General features: G+C 57.0%; 1 protein-coding gene across 1 annotated transcript in view; it reads right to left on the bottom strand.

Moving 5' to 3' along the window:
- IFFO2 (intermediate filament family orphan 2) overlaps positions 1 to 20,518 on the bottom strand; it is a 47,816-nt gene continuing 27,298 nt past the window's right edge. Inside the window, exons 2-9 of the mRNA XM_035019650.1 lie at positions 15,015 to 15,075; positions 13,650 to 13,745; positions 12,272 to 12,412; positions 10,885 to 11,024; positions 6,869 to 6,989; positions 6,683 to 6,775; positions 5,672 to 5,802; positions 1 to 4,479 (exon numbers count right to left, since the gene is read on the bottom strand). Coding sequence (XP_034875541.1) covers positions 4,374 to 4,479; positions 5,672 to 5,802; positions 6,683 to 6,775; positions 6,869 to 6,989; positions 10,885 to 11,024; positions 12,272 to 12,412; positions 13,650 to 13,745; positions 15,015 to 15,075 — 889 coding nt within the window. The 3' untranslated portion in view covers positions 1 to 4,373. The remainder of the gene's footprint in view (positions 4,480 to 5,671; positions 5,803 to 6,682; positions 6,776 to 6,868; positions 6,990 to 10,884; positions 11,025 to 12,271; positions 12,413 to 13,649; positions 13,746 to 15,014; positions 15,076 to 20,518) is intronic.

Here is a 20,518-nt window from a genome sequence, read left to right as displayed (position 1 = left end):
TTCTAAGACATTTCACTTTATTTAAAAGAAGCCAATATACAGGATATAAAGGGCATGATATTTACAACAGTACAGTAAACAGGTTGGTTTCCGGTAGGATCAGTAGTCTTTCAGTGAGTATAAACCCCCCTTCCCCCTTGACAATAGACCCAACTGGCAGACAAACAGCAACAGTGGGGTGGGATGGAACTGCAGGATATAAAGTCTCCCTGGATGGGGCTAAAAATCAGGTAGATGCTAAAATGTCCACGAAGGGGTCTTGCCGGGGGTGGGGATGGTGCCTTACCTCGTTTCTTTGAGGGCCCGGCAGTGGGAATGGTGAGGGATTTGCCCAAGACCAACACACAGTCCACCCTGAACCTGGAAATCCTCCAGCCAAGGAAAATTCCCTTTCAGAGAGAATTTGCCTTTACCCATACCCACCCAGCTGCCTCCGGACTCCCCACGTCAGGAGAATGCCCTTCTAGAACAAGAGCTCGGTGTCTCAAGATGGTGAACCCAGGTCTGAGGAAGTCCCAGCACCCCGGTTCCTGCCCCAGGCCCTGGAGGAGCACATCAAGGACTGTAGCCCAGGCCGAGGCCTGGAGTAGGCACAGCTGGGGCTGGGTGACGGGCATCTCCTGGCCCTTCCATTCCTGCTCCAACTGCCTGACCACCTGGGACCCACCAGGGCCCAGGCCCCAAGGAAGCTAAGTGCTCCCTGAACCAACAGTCCCATGGCCACCCACGGTCTGCTGCTTCTCAACTTCTCCCAAACACAGCTGACTTGGAAATGGACCTTGGCAGACCAGAGCGTGAGTCACCGATCAGAGCCCACCCTCAGAAGCCGAGCTTGTCCCCTACCTGGTGCCCCCTTTCCCCTCCTCCCCACCCACCTCAATTCTGAATTCTCCACTGCCCACCCACTTCCACAAGTGCCCCCCGCCAGAGACTTTCAAGGACCAAGGAGCTGGGGGGGTCAAGGAACAGGGAAATGGGGTGAAGTGGGACCTAGGCTCTGCTGAAGCCGCTCACGGGTACAGGTGAGTGGGTGGTGAGACCAGGGAGGTGGAGGGGCACTGATTATATTCAGTCCAGCAGCAACATGCATTTCTTGTTCACAGGACAACGCTGGGCTACCATAACTGCCTACCCTAAATTTAAAAACCCTTTCCTCTCATAAAAATAGATGAGAATCTCTTACTTTATAAATACATTACATTTAACTTAAGTTACACCTTATATTACCCCCTACCCCACACCCTCTCCCCCATTCCAAGCCAAAATGGTTTGCTTCTCTGTAGGTCAGAGCTAAGTCCGCCCTTCAAAGCCCTCAAGATATATTGCTACAAGAAAACAAAGTGTGTTCACTTGCCAATGATGTTTTTCCCCGTTTGGAGTCTCAGAGGAGTGTGTGTGTGTGTATGTGCGTGCGTGCGTGCGCATGTGTCTTCCACAACCAGGGAGCCAAAAGGAAGCTACTCTCCCTGCCCCTCCCCAATCCTCTCTTTTTATAAAACCCCCAAAAATAGGAGAGTGAGAGAGGGCAGCACAGGAGAGCCCATCTGAGAACAACCTTAAAATACCAATGTCAATATGACACTGGGCTTAGAAATAGAAATTTTAGTATTTACAGCTTTACAAAGGACGGACCAGTTCATCCCAACTGGACCCGGTGCTGCCCCAGCAAGCGTTGGGGTCTTTCTTGGCAAGCTGTGGGCTCATGGCGGGGGCACGAGCAAGGGCCCACTGGCAACAAACTCAAAAAAGAACTTGGTGGGGAGAGCGAGAGGCAGCCGGGCTCAGACCCAGGAGACCGGTCTGCCACACCCTTGCCGTCCCCCAGCCCCATCCACCTGCCCCAATCCTTGCTCCCCAGGGGAGAGCAGCTATGGAAAACCAGCAGGAAGGAGCCGCTCGGCCAGCGTCTATCTCGGGCTCCTGCCATTTCCATACTCCCTGGACAAACTTCGAGCACCCCAGTCCCAGAGGCAAACGTCCTATGTACATGAGGGGGAAAGCATACATAATACCATCGAACGCTGACTGCCGAGGCCCCCTTAATCTCAAATACTTACACTGCTGCCTTATGTCTTAACACTAAAGATAGGTCTGCCACCCTCCCCACCACCTTGAGAAACAACCGGGACTGACCTCTGCTCTGCCTCCCAAACCACGCCATTCCCTTACCCCCCTCAGCCCTGGACAGAGGAGGCCGGGGTTGGGAGGCGGGGGGTGTCCTCCCGGAAACGGAAAATCTTTCCAGCAGCTGAGGTCCAAGCCTGACTGGCTCTGACAAACTTTGGTTACAATAAGACTAAAACTAAGACAACAATAACACTAATGACAATAATAATCAGGTATGTTTGAACCCTGTAACCTTTAGAACAAGGGTCAGTGAGGAGGAGGGGAAGGGGCTGACTCTCCTCTGAACCCATGGTCCCTCCGCGTACCTACCCAGGGACTGTTTGGGAATGGAAGCCTCTCGGCCAGACTGCCACGGGGAACCAGCAGGTTCCTGCGACAACCACAACACAAAAAAAAAAAGGGGGGGGGGAGACTCACAATAAAGGCCACCAAGTTCTGATAAATAAAAATTACATACAGTCACTAACATACACTCTCTCTCTCCATATATATATATGTGTGTGTGTGTGTATATATATATATATCCTATGAGTATTATGTACAATGGTTTTAAGACTGCAAAACAGGCGGGGAAACGGAAGACAGAGAAGGCCCTTACAGGTCGCTGGTACCCTGAGGAAGAAAGACAGGGGGCTGCAATCCCATTTAAAGCCAGAGTCCCTCCTCCGCCTCCACAGGAGAGCAGGAGGTGGGAAGTTCTGGGCCCCGGGCACATTTTGCCCCTTGGACCTCCCGGGAGAGCTCCTGGGCCAATAAAAAACCAAAAATCGGCAATCGCACCCACAAGAGTGGGTACGAAAAGACATTCTTTTTAAAAAGCAAAACCTGCTTGGCTGGCTCCAAGCTGCGATCTGGCAGCTGGCCTCAACACAGTGCCTTCCGACACAGGCCCACCCAGGCCTTGGGGAGATACTGGCTCACATTAGCTCCCCACTGGTCGGTCAATCGAGTGAAGTACGGAACAGGCCTGCGTATGTCCATGAGCAGAACAGAGGATGGTTCTCACTCCAGCTCCGCTCCTGCCTCCTCTGATTAGCCAGCAGCCCTCACTACCTCCCTCCCCCTCCCTTTCCAGTGCCTGCCGGTGGCCAAACAGCGGCAACTGGGGCAGTGGAGAACCAACCAAGATGGTTGCAGGCCGTACGAACCCAGCTCCACTGTGGAGGGGGTGGATACCAGGCCTGGCCCCCTTCAGGCTTTCTCACAGAGAAATTACAGATCTGTAGTCCCTTATCATTGGCTGGGAAGGGAGAGAAAAACATCAAGTCATCAGGGCAATAAAAGACCCCTCCCACCCCACAAAGGTCCCAAGAAAGCAAGCAGTCAGGTGGGCCCATGGCCTTGCAGGCCCCCGGCCTCACTACCGACCTTGACAGAACCGCCCCCTCCCAAGTCAGTGCTCACCCTCAGAGGCTGCAAGAGAGATCGCCCTAGCATTGGCCTCCCTCCCAGCTCCAGGGGAAAACGGGGAGTCTGGGCGAGGGCCTACCTTCCACAATGATATAAGGCAAGCTGCTTTTTTTTTTGTTTTCTTTTGTTTTGTTTGCATAGTAGTTTAAACACAGTGAGACTCCACTTTCCCCCACAGTGCCTTGTCCCTCCGCTTCGCCACTCGATTCAGAAAGAAAGTAAAATTTTGTCTTCCCTCCCTCCTTCCATCTTTTCTCTCTTGTCAGTAAGTAAAAACACTTGGGAGGCCCCCACCCAGGCCTGGAAAGGTTGCAAAGGCAAACAGCTCCTTCCTGGCGGGTGGGAAGGTGGACCGCCCCAAGGCCAACTGGCACTGGCCAGGCAGAGGAGGGGAGGGCAGAGCTCATGGCCAATCAGAGGAGCAGGTGGGAGGATAGAAATCCACATTATACCACGCCAGGGGCCCCGCCCTCACCTTAGAGTTTTGTATAAAAACACCTGCTAGGAAGAATTCTTTGGAGCTCAAAGTGGCTCAGCTTAAGGGAAAAGGCACAGTTAACACTGCATCGTCCGGACAGAAGTCTGCATTTGTAATGTGGAGAACAATAGAAATTGACAGCACCATTCCTTGGGTGGGTGGATGGAGAAGGGGCACTGGTTGGTGGTGGGGTGGAAGGAAGGAAGCAGCGGTCCCTCGGGGCCTCCAGAGAAGGGAGGGCAGAGGGAGTCTGTGTGGTGAGGACTGGAGCCCCACTCCGAGGAGCCTTCCTGGACCCACGGGGAGTGGGGGCAGAGGCCCCATCACCAAGACCAGCAGGCACAGGGGGCCTCCGTCATCAGCTGACCATGGGTTCCACATCTGCCTCCCGCTCAAACTCATCCTGGATCTCGTCTGTACTTCCTGAGTCACTGCTGGCCACGGAGCTGGGGGACGGTGAATTCCTGGAAGGCGTGAGAAAACGGGGGTCATGCAGAGGGCAGCCTGGGGACTCCTGAAGGGATGCGAGGGCCGGGAAAGACTGAGCGGCCCCTTGTATAAAATCTACTCATCCATGATCCTGCCCTGAGACCCCGCCCTCGCTCTGCTTTCCTTAGAACCTTCTAAGCTCATGAGTTGAATGTGGCCCTCAAGACCTCTCGGGACCCCCTGCGCCGCCTCTGATTGCTCGGGTGCCGAGAGCTCCCCGGGGGCAGGAGCCGTGGATCAGGCTCCAGTCCTACTCTCCAACCACCTAACGCAGGTCTGCGCACATGGTAGGTGCTCAGTAAACCCCAATTAACTCAGAGCTCAACGAGAGGCCATACAGGAGAGTGGCTAGTAGTGCTGGGTTCGGATTCTGGCCCTCTCCCTGATGAGCTGGGGCGCCGTGGGCAAGCTGTTTAACCTGCTCCTCCATCTGAACGTGGACGTGATGACAATGGGTTCCGGGGCCAACAGTGAGCTAAAGGGACGACATGCTAAGCCCAGGGCCCCCCACGCAGCTTCCCACTGAGCTGCCCCTCCCTCTTTTATAGCCTGAACCACAGTCATAAAAGAGGAACGATTACAATGAACATATTTGTGCTTTATGCCCAGCATTTTTCATGTATCATCTCATTTTATTACTGGCATATCTTTCTCCCTGCAAAAGGCTGCGCGTTCCTAGAAGGCAGGGGCTCTGTCTTTGTTTTGGCGTTCCCCGGCAAATACAAGGGGCCTGAGGCATGTCAGTCTCCTGGGGACAGACCCAGTGGCCCTTGGTCGGAGGATGGGAAAGGAAGGGAAATTGCTTCCCACGGACCCTAGGAGCCCCACCAGCAGCTGCATTCCTCCTCCGCCCGACAACTGGGCAGAAAGTGGGGCACGAGCCCCAACAGGGCAGGGACTTGACTGTTCTGTGCATCACTGTCCCCGCGGCCTGGCACAGAGCAGGCCTTGGACATGACAAGTAGCTGCCAAGAGATCTACGTGAGATCAGACACGTAAGTCATCCAGCACACAGCAGGTGGCTAATACTAGATGTACATGAGGGAGGGGTGGACAGGTGCACAGGTGGGCTGGGCAGATGCAATGGTCCAGGCTGTAAGTTGCAGCCCCACAAATACCCCCCAAGGACGCAATCGCTGAACCCGCAGGGAGGACGGGACTAGGTACCTGTCTGCAGAGCCTTTGATGAGCCGGCGGCAGGTCTCCATCTGCACGTCCAGCCCGCGCTTCATGCTGCACATCTCCATGTACTCATGCAAGTGTCGGTTCATGTCGCTCTTGGCCGTGGCCAGCTCCAGCTGAAAGGCCCCAGGTGGGAGAGAGGTGAGGCCAAGTCACTCTCATTCCAGAACCCTCGGCCACTTCCTCCACACGTCCTCGGTGGTGACTGTGCCAAGCCCCCCCCACCCCGAGGATGCCATGCCCTCCGCTCCCTGCATGCCAGCCCCCAACCCCCAGAACTGCTTCCAGTGAAAGGGGAATGGCTGCTTAGCGACCCTAGGGGCTGCCTTCGCCAGGTCTACCAACTCCACCCCGCTCAGCATCCCGCACTGCTTTCTATGGACTTGCGTAGGAATGTTCTCAGGTCTCCGTTATGTTTCTGACCCTTGTCCTCTACCAATGACACAGCCCCCAGGGAAGGAGCCGGCCTTCTCTTTCTCCAGCAGTCACTCTCCCTGAAACATGGCCACATGTGCAGACAGCAGGCTTGAAGGCTGCTTCCCAGCTGGAGGCCTTGGGGCAGCCACTTGGGTCTCTGTCAATCTCATCTCCTCCTCTGCATAATGGGGTACATGGTACCCACTGCACAGTCTGGAGGCACCTAGCTACCTCTAGGCATGTACAGAGGGCATGTGGGTACCAGGGAGGCTTACTGAGTGCCTAGCGTCACTCGATGTCACTCAAATGTCTTCTCTCATTGTTTGGGATCACTATCTCCATGGAGTAACTTAAAAAACTCTCTGGGACAGACAGGGATCACCACCCCCATGTGATCTATTTTACACCCGAGAAAACCAAGGCCCTAGAGGGGCAGGACCCGCCTGGTGCCAGGCAGGGAACTGCAGGCCTCCAACTCACGACCTTGTGCCCGCTGCACCCCTCCAGCACCCCATCCCCCTTGACTAACAATCGAGACCCCAGAGCCTCACCAGAGGGCTTTAGAGCCCAAGCCCTCACCTCGATCTGGCCAATCGTTTCCTGGTACTCCTTGTCTCTCGTCTTGAAGAAGGATTCTGTCTCGTGGATCAAGTTGCCCAAGTTTTCCTCTTGCTGGGGACACAGAGCACAGGGGACAATGAGCCGGGTGGCGCGGGTTGCCGGAATGAGCGGGGACAGGGGAGGGCAGCCGGGCCAGGGGCTCACCTCGCCCTGCAGGTCGATGGTTGGGTTGCAGTTGGTGAAGTCCTCCCAGAGCAGCAGTGTGTCTTCGTTCTCTTCCCACGTCAGGCTGTCACAGTCATCGTCAAAATCAAAGGTCTCCCGCCTGCGGGATGACAGCGGAGGATAGGGCTGACCCAAAGCCTGGCTCCAGAGGCTGGGCTGGGGGGAGAAAGGGGCACCGCCCCGATGGGTACTCTCCTGCCAGGCAGCTGTCCCACACAGACGGAGTGCCGGCCAAAGGGGACATATGCCTTATCCGGGGAGGGGGCGGTCAGCTCTTTTAAAATGCAGAAAGTGGGGCGCCTGGGTGGCTCAGTCGTTAAGCATCTGCCTTGGGCTCGGGCAATGATCCCAGGGTCCTGGGATCGAGCCCCCCATCGGGCTCCCTGCTCAGCAGGAAGCCTGCTTCTCCCTCTCCCACTCCCCCTGCTTGTGTTCCCTCTCTCGCTGCATCTCTCTCTGTCAAATAAATAAAATCTAAAAAAAAAAAAAAATGCAGAAAGTATTGATATATTACTTATACCGTTTAAAATGTCTCTTTGTAAAGATGCCAGTCTTTAATCAGTGGAGACTAAAGATATTTTCCTCCCAACTCCAATCTGGTGACTGTTTTCATTCACGTAATAGCTCATTTCTGGAGCCCCTACTTTGCAAGAGGCGATTTCTATAGTCTTCTCCACAACTCGGAAAGGTTGCTATCATGCCCATTTTACAGATGAGGTAACTGCAGCTCAGAAAGAATAACCCACTTGTCCAAAGTCACACTGCTAGCCTGTCAAAGAAACTGGGGCAGAAAACCAGATGTCTCCTACGGCATTTTCCTCCCCCAGTAAAATACACCAAGCACCCATTACGTGCTGGGTGCGGGACTGGCCGCTAAGCATACAGATGAGAAAACTGAAGGGCGCAGGGATTAGGTAGACTTCTGAACCAATACATGCTTGAAATCGGGCTTGGATTCAAAGCCTGAGCAAATTCAGGGCTTCCCTATTCATTGGAACTGGAAGTAGGGTAACGGACCATAGGGACTTGCCTGGGACTGAGGGGTTTCTGGAGATGCCTTGGCTCCCCCAGCTGAAGGGGAACTTGATCAGATGGGATGGCTGATATCGACAGGGCTTAAATCAATTGATGGATCAAATGAGCCACAGAGGAGAATGTGGGTCCCAGGGCTCTCTGTCAACACCCCCGATCCTCCAGGGCACTGCTCCCTACCGTCCCATGACGGATCAGGCTGGGGGGCCACCGGGCAGGGCCCAAGAAGAATTTCTGGTTAAAAGCTGCCTAGAGCACCCCCTGGAGCCAGGTCCCCCACCAAAAAGCAGTCTCTGCCAGAGCCTGTAGGTGGCTCCATGAGCCCAAGGACCAGAGTGGGGGGGGGGGCGCGCAGAGCAGCATAGGAAGGCGCTGCTGGCCTGGACTAGCTCCAGATTAGCCCCTGGGGTCCACCGTCACCGCAACACATACTCGACCGCTGACTTCACTTCCTTTCTAGCGTCTGGGATCTGAAGGAAACCCAGCTGAGGAATGGTGAGCCAGAAAGGACAGGAAGATGGGCAAGAGAAAAGGGTCGGGAGATTGGGAGGGCAGGGCTGAGGAGATGGCCATGGTGCAGGGAAAGTAGCAAATTCCTCCCCTTCTCCTTGGTCTGAAGCCTGAGCAACAGATTTTGATCAAAACAAAACAGCCCTGACATGGGGCACATTATTCAAACACTTCAGTGGAACTGGCGGGGGGCAGCCTCTGGCTTGGGTCTCGGCCCAGCCCATAGCCGGTGGAGATATGGGGGGGGGGTGGTCAGGGCCCTGCCCAGGGTGGGGTCAGCATGGCCTTGGCTAGAACTGCAAGGGTGGAGGGGATGATCAAAGAATATATATATATACATATATAGATAGATAGATAGATAGATAGATAGATAGATAGATAGATATAACAACAACAAATACATATATATTGTTTTGTTTTGTTTTGTTTTGTTTTTTTTAACCAGACAACTTTACAACCCAATAAATCTACTTGGATACTGAGCCTAGTTCAGACCTGTCGACCCCAGGCACCCGATTTAGCATCAGACCTCCTTTGTACCATAGTAGTGCTGCCAGGGAGTCCCCAGACCCAGCTCTTGGAACTGTTCCTTTCAGCCCACCCCATCCCCAGGCAGCCTAACTATCCCTTGGGGGCTTTCTGCAAACGGGGACAATTTCTTCAGAGAAGCCCTTTAATTCACCCGAATGAACCCAGCCTGGGTGTGTGGGGTGGACAATCCCACCTCAGGCTCAGGAACGCCCAGCGCCACGTTCAAAAAACCTGGATCCAGTCAAAGGTCCCTTCCACAGCCCCTGTCATCACCAAAAGATGAGAATACGACATTTGGAGGGGATGTCGGAAGACGGAATCAGGAGTCCAGGAGTCTCCTTGTCCCGCTCCAACAGCAAGCCCCCAAAACACAGCACCACCTCAGTTCTGTTCCCAGGGAATGACAAGTACAAGGAAGTGTCACACAAACCCATCCCCGCCTGGGTCTGACTCCTGCCTCCCTAAGAGTCACCTGGCTCAGCGGCAAAGGGACCAGGCCAGAAATGGTGTTGCAGAGAGGGCAGAGGGGGACTCTCTTCTGAGTGCAAAGACAGCTAGCTGGGGACAAAGGACTCAACCGCGTGCCAGGGGCCCAGCTCTGTTCCAACTCCTGGCACACTCCTCTGAACCTCAGTTTCCCCATCTGAATGTGAAAGGGCTGGGCTGAGTGGTCTCTGGATTCTGTAATGCTAAGCCAGACCCAGGGCTCTGCAGGAAGCAGGCTGGGGAGACCTGTGCCCCGGCTTCTGAACCGAGTACGATGTCAGAGGCCACTGCCTAAAAGACACGAGCCCCTGGGGAGGGGTTCTGTGGGGTTTTGTGACGGCTCCTTAGAGCCAAGAGCTCAAACGTTGAAAACCCAGAGTCCTGGGGGAAAGCGGAGTTCTCAGGGCTCGGGCGCCCAACTGCAAGGGGCTCCAGAGACAGAACAGGCAAGAGCCACCAGAGGGCAGGAGGAAATAAATGTGGGCCCCAGAGACCCTGTCGCAGCCCAACCCTCCGACTCCAGGCCCTCAGGCAAGTCACCTAATGCCCGCAGGGGCACCCTCCTCCCCCCTCCCCCACCCCACCGCAGGGCTCTGTGTGGACTAGAGTCAAAGACGGATTCGGATGGAGAATATGGCCCTGGACAGACCAAGGCCACAGTGTCTCCCTGCCCCAGGTGACTCCACCCAATGAGGTTCGAGTAAGCCAGCTTTTGGCAGCAGAGGGGAGGGTAGCCCCGAGGGTAAGTATCTGCCAGTGTCCCACTGGGGCGAATGTTCAGCTACTTCTGTGCCATGGCTGAAGCCGGAGCGGGTGGCCGCGTGCACGATTGGCTTTTGTGAGCCGCTGCAGGCCGGCTCCAGCCCACCACGGACCAGAGCTAGCCCCGGACTCCGCCCCTAGCCCCCAGCATCTCCGGGACAGAACTCAGGCGGCAGACGGGCCTGGCTCTGAACCCCAGCTCCTCCCCACACAAGTGGAGCAGTCGTGGCCAAGGGCCTCCGGTCTGTGCGTCTCCGTGTCCTCGCGTACCAAGGGGTGTGGCAATCCAACCTCCTCGGCTCACTGTCTGGAGTCACCGAAGCCTCATTTGTAAAGCCGCCCGCCCACGGAGGATGCTCAGTGGCTGTCAGGAGCCCGCCCTCGGCCAGCATGGTGGGCCCCAGTGCGGCGAGCGGCCCAGCGATCCCACCCCGGGGGAAAACCGGTGGGAATGTAAGGCTCGAGCCCACAGGACCCACCGCTACCATTTAGCCTCTTCTGAACATGTGGAACTCCCCAAATTATGAATGCTGAGACTAAATCCAAATTCTTTCGGAACCCCATGCCGGCTGGACAAGGCACTGTCAGAGCAGGCCACCGGTTTGCAGCCCTGCCCCCGGCAGCCTGGACAAGTGGAACGGAGCCCCGGGGGCCGGGGCAGCGGAGATACTCACAGCTGGTTGAACATGCGTTTCATCTCGTCTGTGATGTTCATGGAGCCGACCTCGTCGTCCGAGAACCGGTTCACCTCCCCGTCCTGCTCGGAGATGTCGTCATCCGAAGCCACCTTACGCTCTTTCTTTTTGGGGACCACCTGGCCCGGGAGGGAAGAGATGGAGGTTAAGTGGGAGGCTCTGCCAGGAGGGAGGGTGGGCCGGGAAGGGAGTCGGCACCCCATGGGATGGATGGAGCGTGGCTGGGGCGGCCACTGCCGGGAAAGATGTGGAGCTCCTCTGAGAAGCAGGCGGCATTAGCAGGAAGCGTGAGGTGGGACGCATGCAGGAGGGAGGACAGACGGCCCGGACCCTTCCCTCCCGTAGTGGGTGGGCCGGCTCAGCTGGGCCCTTCACCAGAGCAGCACCTGCAGGATCTGGGGAGAGCAGCGGGCCAGACCGGGGTGCAGAGTCCCCTGGGATGTCTCAGAGCCAGCCAGAGAAAGAGAGAACCCCTCACAGAGGCCCAGAGGGCTCCATGCCTCAGAGCCCTCCTGCTCACATGCAAAGGCAATGGGCAGGCAGCCCGAGGGTCACCAAGTTTCCTCCACTCCAAGCAGACAAGACAAGAGCAAACCGAACAAAGCCTGGAATGGTCACCCGTGCTTCCCAGCAGAGGGGCAGCAAAAAGGCACGGAGGCAGACGTGCCCAGATCTCTCCTGCTACACCCAAAGTCACACACTTAAAGCGACAAGACGCTGTATTGCCCTGGGCTCAAGCAAAAGCCAAACCATGACCCAGAATTCAAGAAGCAGCCTTTGGAGAATGACATGTGCCCTCCCCAGAGGACAGCCCACCAGTGCAAACTGCCCCATCGCCTTCTCTTGGGACACACACTTGTTCCTTGAGGGCTGGGGGTGGGCCTTGAGAGACTCTTCAGTGGGAACAAAAAACAGAGGCCACCAGCTCCTCTCGGGAATTCTGAGGCTCATCTACCAGGGCTGAGCCAGTTCACCCGGCGCTCCCACAGCCTGGCCAGGGCTCTCAACCTTGGCGACGGCGCCCAGCAGGCCTGTGGACCAAGCCCCCGAGGGTCAGGAGACCTGAGTGCCAGTCCCAGCTGGGCCTGTCCCTCCCTGAGCCCGTCACGCCCCCCCGCTGGGCGAGTGGCCTCCTCAGCCACAGGATGAAGCATTCAGCCCGAAGAGCCTACGAGTCACCAAGTCCCTGACTCTATGTCGTCCTGGGGAGGCCAGAGTGGGGGCCGAAGCTAGCTCTGGGGGAAGGGGAGTGGGCGGGACTGGAGGGGAAGAGGGCCTGGCCATGCAGGGTAGAGGCCGGGCACTCTGGGACGGGGCAGTGGCGGGGGGGGGAGTGGCGGCTGGTGAGCAGGGTGACCCTATTCACCTGGAAGATCTTGGACACGTCTTCCGAGTTCCGTTGCTGTGCGACATCGCACAGCTTGGCCGTGATATCGATCCGGCGACAGATGTCCATGTCCACCTTCATGGCCTTTTCTTGGATCTTTGTGTCCAGGTCTGTCATGGGCTGCAGGGAGGACAGCAGGGGGGTTACGTGAGCGAGCATGGGGGGGCAGGGCGGGGCCGTCGCTCCCAGGCTCCTGCTGGGCAGAGGGGTGTGCAACCCTGAGTCCGAGTCCAAGGGGGGCGCCTGGAGCTTCTGGGGAGGAGGGTGGGGCCAGCGCTGCTCAGGTTGGGGGAGGGAGTGGAGAGGTCGTGGGAGCTAAAGGCTTTGGCGCCAAGTGGACAATGTGAGGCCATGTTTGCCGGCCTCCCTAAGGGCTGAAAGGCGTCCTCTCAACAGACACAGTGCCAGTGTTTATTTTGTCAGAGCAAAGAAGAAAGACACCTCCCACTCTTGAAAGACTTCCCTTCTCTCCCACCCCTTGTGCCCCACCTGTCCCCCCCGCCCCAACAGAGGGGCCTGCCAAGGTGGCGCGCTCTCCCCAGGCTTCTTCCCATGGCCGCGGGGTCTCACCAAAGATGAGGGGGGTCTCCCAGGACCCCAGTGAGGGGAAGCCACGTGGGCTCCCCCAGCAGCCCCGTGGGCTCCCCCAGCAGCCCCCTCCCCCGGAGGCTTCTGCCAGCCACACCCAGGTCCACAACCCTCAGGACCAGAAGCTACACCAGGCTGAGTCACCTGCCATCGGGCTCCTTCTCCTTTCTGGCGGCCCTCCCTACATGCTGCCCGCTGCCTGAAGGGGGCAGGAAACCTGGGTCCCCAGCAGGAAGGAGGCTTTGGGTGCCAACAGCTCCCGGCACCCACAGTCACTCAGAGAGGTTCCAGTCTTCAAAAGGATGCAGACGCTGGCCTTCCCCCACTTTACAAAGCAACCCTGCTGCAGGCTGCTGGCCTAGGGAGCCTCCTCGGCTGACACAGACAGGACCCAGGGGCCTTCCTGCAACCTGCCACTGGGCCCTCCACTGTGCCCAGACATCGAGGCCCACGGCCGCCACTCACCCTCAATGTGGCGAGCTGGGACGAGTCGGAGCAAACACAAACAGACCGTCAGAGGAGCCCAGGGGAGGGCGGGATGGGTTAAGCAGCAGATTAATGCATCTCTACTCAGACCAAGGGAAGCGGAAGTGGGGTGAGGGGGGCTGGTCTCGATGCATCCGTCATCCTCACGGGGCAAACGCAGCCAGCCAGGACTCTAACTAGAAGCCGAGCTCTGGAGCCTCGGAGTGAATGAAGCATTTTGCATGATGGGTGTTCGGGGGTGGGGGGTGTCATGACGCTTGGGGCGGCAGCCAGTGGTACTTACATCACTCATGAGCCCCTTAAACACCACCAGCTCGGCCTTGAGCCGCTCAATCTTCTCGTTCATCTCCTCCTGGATAGCTTCAGCCTCCTGCGCCGCCTACACAGGACAGAGTTGGGGGCGGGTTTAGGGGACCAGCCACCCAGAGGGGTGCGAGGGGCTGGACACCGGAGTCCACAGCCCTGGACACCTGATGTCCAACCAGGCCAGGCACCTGCATGCCAAGAAAGGGGTGCCGAGCACCTCCCCCCTGCCCGGCTTCCCACCAAGCCCAGTTCACTGCAGGGCACCACTCAGCTTAAAACACCTCTCCAAGGAATATCTATCACGTGGAAAAATCCCCAGCAGACATTAAGAAGAAAAAGAGCCAGGTTAGTGGAACAAGTGATTCCAATAGGTCAAAATGTAAGCTCGGTCCATGTGAAATTGCCAATAGTTGACCATTTCCCACCTCAAAAATGGCAACACCACGTGTGTCCATGTAACCAAACAAACACATGTACACATGTAGAGTACATGTGTGTTTGCACAGAAAAGACAGAAGGTCTCCCGGTAATTTATCAAGTGTGCAGGGAGGAGGGCAGGTAGAACTGGAGGAGAGTTTTATTTTCTTCTTTCTCTGTTTCTGAATTTTCCAAATATTTGACCGTGAACATGTCATGTTTGTAAATAAGACTTCTGTTATAAAACAAAGGGGAGGAACAGGCATTCATCCTTTTCCTTCTACGTATTGACATTACTTTATTCTATCTCTTAGATCAGTGCTTTAAATATCGGAAAGCAATTTCTAAAAATGTTTGAAATAACTTGTCCTTGCCTTCTCATGGGGTCGTTATTCAGAGGCCGAGAAAGTGAAGTTTGCCATCCAGGGTACACGGCAGGTGGGTGAGAAGCAGAGCCCAGACCCAGAGCTACTGAGCCAGAACCGCAACAGAATATTCTCACTGGGAGCCCACCCACTGACATGCCACCCACCCTCTCTAAAGCATTCAGCCCCAAGTCAGTTCCTGCAAGTTGGGGTAGGACAGCTCAAGAGACCATCCAGTCCTGAACTCAGGTGGGGAGCAGAGGGTCGGAAAGAGTCACTGGACCAACATCACCCAGCAAGCTGGGGTCAGCACTGGGACTTGGACCCAGGCTTCCCTACTCCCGTCCCCAAGCTTTTCTGCAACACTGTGCCGGTCCCTTCCTAGGTCCAAAGCAGAGGACAAGGAAGAGGCCTTGTGGCTCCCTCAAGGAGTGACTGAGGCAGCAGGAGTGCCGGGGCTGAGCTGGGAACGGCCTCTGACTTTGTCCCATGGGGACTGCATCCCTAGGCCACACAGCTCCCGCAAGCCTCTCGTGGTCGGGACCTCCGGGGATGCTCACCTCCTGCAGCGTGTCCACCATGGTCTGCAGATTCATGCGCTTGGCCAGTTCCTCCTCCCACCTGCAAGAGCCAAGAAGGACAGGTGGTCAGACGGTGGCCTCCCCGTGCCAGTCCAGCCCTCAGACACCAAGCCAGCACCCACCCTGGGCCTGTCCCCAGGCTGGGCAAGCAAGGTGCAGCCATGAATCCCTCCCTGCCTGCCCTCCAGGAGCTCTCGCTGTAGGGAAGGGGGACAGCCAGGTCGACACATACCCATAACATCAGGCGGGGGTGACAAGTGCCAGGTTCCCAGCATGAGCACTGCACCCCGGGGAGACAAAGGCAGGAGGGACCACCATGTCCCCTTCACGCAAACTGTAAAGTGCCGGGCAAATACCACTGCTCCTGCCATTGGTGTATCACACCGTATGGAGGCTGGCACTCAGGAGCCTGGCTGAAGCCAGCACCACAAGAAAGAAACTTTTATTGTGCTGATCATCATGCTCCGCGGGAGTCTTTCTGTCCAGGGGCAACCCTCATCAGTAAAAAAATCTCCTACACAGCTGTTATCCCTGTCTCATGGACAAGGAAACTGAGGCTCAGAGAGGTTACGTGTCTTCCCCAAAGACACTCAGCTAGCTAGTGGATGGGGCTGGAATCCAAACTCAGGCCTGTTTTATTACATTAAAACAAAAACAGTAAATACAGCTCTCACTTAGTCAGCGCTTAAGATGTGCCAGGCCCCGTTCCAGGGCTTTCTCTGTATTGTCTCATTCGAGTACATGTTGGTTAAAGCCCCACAGGAAAGAATAAAGGGCAGGAGGCACACAGGGGCTCACGGTGTAACCCCAACATTAATTGGAGATGGAATGGGATGTTAATAATCATAATCACTGGGGGCGGCTGGGTGGCTCAGTCAGTTAAGTGTCCGAGTGTTGATTTTGGCTCAGGTCATGCTCTCAGGGTCATGAGATCAAGCCCCACATAGGGCTCTGTGCACAGCAGGGAGTCTGCTTGAGATTCTCTCTCCCTCTGCCCCTTCCCCCTCCCCCATGGCCTTGCTGTCTCTCTCAAATAAATAAGTCTTAAAAAAATAATAATCCTAATCACCATTCCAATACCAGCTCACCTTAACTGAGTGCTTACTTTACACCAGGCACCGTTCCACGTGACATAATTCAATCCTCCTAACAACCCCCCAGCACAGCTGTACTGTTAGCCCGTGTTACAGTGAAGAAAGGAAAGCCAGGCAGACAGTCAGGGGCCCAAGGTCAGGGTGAGGACGGGTGGAGGCAGGACTCAAAACCCAGCTTGAGGCTCCAACTGAGCACTGGTAACCAGGATCCATCAGAGCCCTCACCGGGCTCCCCCCCCAGCTCCCTTCCTTCCCCAGACGAAGCCTGGGGCAGGTTCTTTCCCTCCCTGCATCCTGGGACAGACAGATGAGCTCCTCTCTCTCCTCACCCTAGGGCCGTCTCCCTGCATGGCCTCAGAGCAGGCAAGTCTGGAAGCCTTTTAGGATGCTTGTCGGGGCCAGCTAAAAATAGGCCAGAAGGGAGGAATGGATGAAGGGTGCGTTACGTCACTGGCTTTTGGAAACAAGAGAAGACGGACACTGCTTGCACACACAGAGGAAAATTCCTCCTCTCCCCCGCACGCTCCCCTTCTCCCTCATTCCCTCTGGTCTTTACCAGCCCCCTGGCGTTGCAGCCAGGCCTAGATCTGCCACAGGCTCCAGGGTCCAGCACCTGGGGGGCAGGGGGGCTGGGGCTCCTACCAGGGATGAAGGACACAGAGGAAGCTGAGGAGGGGCAGTGAGAGAACCTAAGGGTCAAACCCAGGTGAGACCATCTCACGGAGTACCCCCACTGTACAAATAAGGAAGCTGAGATCCAGAGTGTACAGGCAATTTGCCCGAGGTCACCCGGTACGTCAGGGGCAAGGCCAGGAGTCCAGTGGGAGACAGGGATCCCTGAGGTGTGGGGGGAGACACCGCACCTTGGGAGACAGGGATCCCAGGTGGGGAGAAGTTCACAGTCCGCCCTCCACCTGCCCGGCAGCACGGGGCTTCTGGGGCCTCTGTTGAGGGAGGCCAAGGCCCAGAACACGGGTCCGAGTTGAATCATCTCTCCTGGCCCTGCTGCTCGGGGGGGGGGGCAGGGGACTCAGCTCCAAGCCGCTGAGCTGAGCAGGTGCAGGGAAGGGTTGTGGCCTGCCTTCAGCAACAGCAGGAGCCGCAGAGAAGGGGGCAGCGAGGGGCGGAGGTGTGGGCACCCAGGGGGCCTCTCACGCCCACATACCCGCTTCCCAGACATGAGACCCGGCCCCTCTCACTTTTCCTTCGAGCAACCTTTTGATGAGGTGCCGCAGGGCTCCACAGACCCATGGTACAGACAGGGAAAAGGAGGCCCAGAGAAGGAAAGCGACTTGCCCCGAGTCCAGGCCGGAGCGAAAACACGAGCCAGGCCTTTGGATCTCCAGACAGTAGCAAGAGCAAGAACCCCTGACGGGCCAGCTCAGTCTGCATCCCATGCTCCGAGCTCAGGGCCTCACACGCATCTCGCTGGCTTTCATGTGAAGTATTATTAACCTGCTCGGGTGGAGAATTCTTCCCCAAATCCATCCTGCGGGTGCAAGAGCTGAAGTTCAGAGAGGTGAGGTAACTTGTCTAAGGTCGCACAGCTAGTAAGCCGGGACGGGACTCAAGCGCTGCCCGCGCCCTAACGCAGCAGCAAGGCCCAAGCTGTGATGGGCACAGCAATCCCCTGGGGATCTTGTCCGGGTTGGGGAGGTCTGGGGTGAGGCGGACACACTGCATTCCTAATGAGCACCCCCCGCCCACCCGCCACCACACACCGCACTTGGAGAGGCCCCACATCTCACTGGTGTTTCTAAGCCGCATCCCGACAGATGAGCTTCGCACCAATGACTGCACGGGCCTTTGTGACTTCCAAAGCCGGGATGGGTAGGCAGCCAGCAGGCCTGCTCCTGGACGACCTAGGACAGAGCCCCGCGTGCCCGCGGCAGCCGGCCTGACAGACCCAATCCGCGGCCCACACCGCGGTGAGAAGGGCTGGCTCTGCTCGCGCCAGCGTTGACGGTGCAGAAAAGCTGTGCCCTTCAGCTGCTCTGGCTGACTGGGGTGGAAGGACAGCAGCGATGGGCTTCTTAAGGGGCCACAGACGTCCCCGCATTCGCTGCAGCCCAGCCCCGGAGGGAGCAGGCAGCTTAACCGCAAACTGGTCAACCAAGTTGCAGCCGCTTCAGTTGCAACACCTGTGTCCCAGGGACAGTCCCCTCCCCTGCCCTGGATCTGCCCGCAGGAATAAGGTTTCAGTAAGGATGGGTGTTTCGGGCAGAGGCACCCACAGAAGCAAAGATGGGCAGCAGGGAGGCCAGGGAGGAGCCATTCAGAAGGAGACACACCTGCTAGGGGCCAGGGCTTGGTCGACAGCGTGTCCCATAAGCCGGCTCTCCCACCTGGCCCCCGCTGAGCAAAGGCACGCACACTGTAGGCTGTGACGCTACAGAGAACCCCACCCCCCCCGCCCCATTTTACAGGTGGGGAGATGAAGGCCCAGAGCACAGAGGTAACTCCAGCCAGGGCTGAGGCGGCCTGAATCCCTTGGGAGCCACCCCTGCCCGCCCTGACCCACTGGCTCATGAAACTTCCAACTTTTCTTCCTTAAAGTGCTGGATACGAGAACGGAGAAGAGGCACACTGCTTGGTCACCTTCTGGGTGGCGTTCACCATGTCGGGCGTTCATATACACGTAAAATAGAAAGCACCACTTAATCTTCCCCCAAGGATTGTCCCCATCGTGCAGATGAGGACGCAGAGGCTCGGACCGAAGCCAGTCGCCCTCCCCCGCTCCTCCTCAGCCTCCTGAATCCTATTCATTCCCTCGCTGTCTCCAATGCCATCTCTTCCCCAGACGTCACTTGCGTTCCCTCCTTGAGCTCTGGTTCCAGGCAGCCGGGCCTCGGGATCCCCGCCTCCTGGGCCGCTTGGCCATGGGACCTCATCCCGCAAGGCTCTCACCCAAAGAGCCAGCTGCGATGTGGGGGACAGGGATGGACTGCCCTCCATCTTTCATTTTCTCCACCTCCAGAAAGTGCTCAGGGCCCCGCCCCAGCACCAGCTGTGCCCCCACCACACCACGAGGACCTGCTCTCGCCCCCCGCAGCCTCTCCCTCCCCACCCTGCAGACGCCCTCGGATGGCAGTGTCCGAGGGCTCTCTGTCCACGGCCACGCAGCAGCAGGGCAGACAATGATGGAGGAGGAGGAGGGTAAGAACACTAAGAGAGCAGTTAATATGGACCGAGCGTGCACCATGTGCCAGGCACCCTTCCTAGGAGCATCACGTGCACAACCTCACTTAAACAAGCCTCACGGTCACCTCCGGGTACAATTATTATCTCCATGTTACTGATGAAGAAGCTGAAGGCCAAGACCATTACCCAAGATCACACAGCTAGGAAGGTGGGGTCATGTCTATGTCACACCTTTACTTAGAGACTCTATCTCCAAAACTGAAGGCTGGAAGGGGCCAGAGTTCACCCAGTCCACACCTCTGAGGGTACAGATAGGGAAACTGAGGCCCGGGGTCCCACAGGGAGTGGATGGCAGAGTGCCCTCCACTCCCTTAGCCCAGGCCACAGCTCACGAGGAGGGAGGCGGAGGAATGTGAGTCTGAACCCAGGCTCGGCCTCCCTGAGCACCTGCCTCCATCTTTCAGAGCCTGGGTCTCTCCACCTACCCAGCCCCAGCACACACCAGGGACACTTAAGAAGAACCCATCCTGTTCCCACACTCTCTGAAGGTCATGCGACCAGCCCTCAGCTCTGGCTGGACTGGACCTCAGGGCGCATCTCCTGGCCCCAGCCCAGCCTCCTGCCCTCTGCGACTCATCGCCCCAATCCCTCCAGTGGCCTGTGCTCAAACCTTCCCACTGCCTGGAGCCTTAAACTGAACAGGAAATCAAGATCCCAGTGAGGAAGGGGCTGACGCATGGCACCCCCAGAGCTCCCGGAGTGCAGCCCAGCATGACCCACAGCTCGGCGGCCAGATGGAGTAGCGGGCAAGGGCAAGGGCCATCCTGGAGAGCCTCTGCACCAGTTTAGAGGGTGAGCAGGGGCTCAGACTTGGAGTCCACAAATCGGGAACTTGGGACTTGTGTGCGGGCAGCACGGAGAAGCCCTCCAACACCCATCTCATAAGTCTTAGGCCCCCTGTGACCTGGCCTGACGGGGCATGAAGGAAACATGAGAGAGAGGCCTGTTCTAGTGGGAGAAGAGGCACAGAGGAGGGCTTCTCATACAACTCCTCAGAGGAGTCGGGTCTAAGGCCAGGGGTCCGGCCCTTCCAGCAGGGCTGAGAAGTGGTTATAATTACCATTCCTGCACTCACTGCCGTACTCCTGCACCTAAAACCCACCTGCACTTGGTGAGGAGCCTAACAGTTGTATGGATTTGTTGAATGAATGAATGAATGAATGAATGAATGAATGAATGAATGAATGA

Source organism: Mirounga leonina, unplaced genomic scaffold (assembly GCF_011800145.1).
Source record: "Mirounga leonina isolate KUSES-001 unplaced genomic scaffold, KU_Mleo_1.0 Mir_173, whole genome shotgun sequence".
Classification (NCBI taxonomy): domain Eukaryota; kingdom Metazoa; phylum Chordata; class Mammalia; order Carnivora; family Phocidae; genus Mirounga; species Mirounga leonina.
This window is presented reverse-complemented; position numbering and strand designations above follow the sequence as displayed.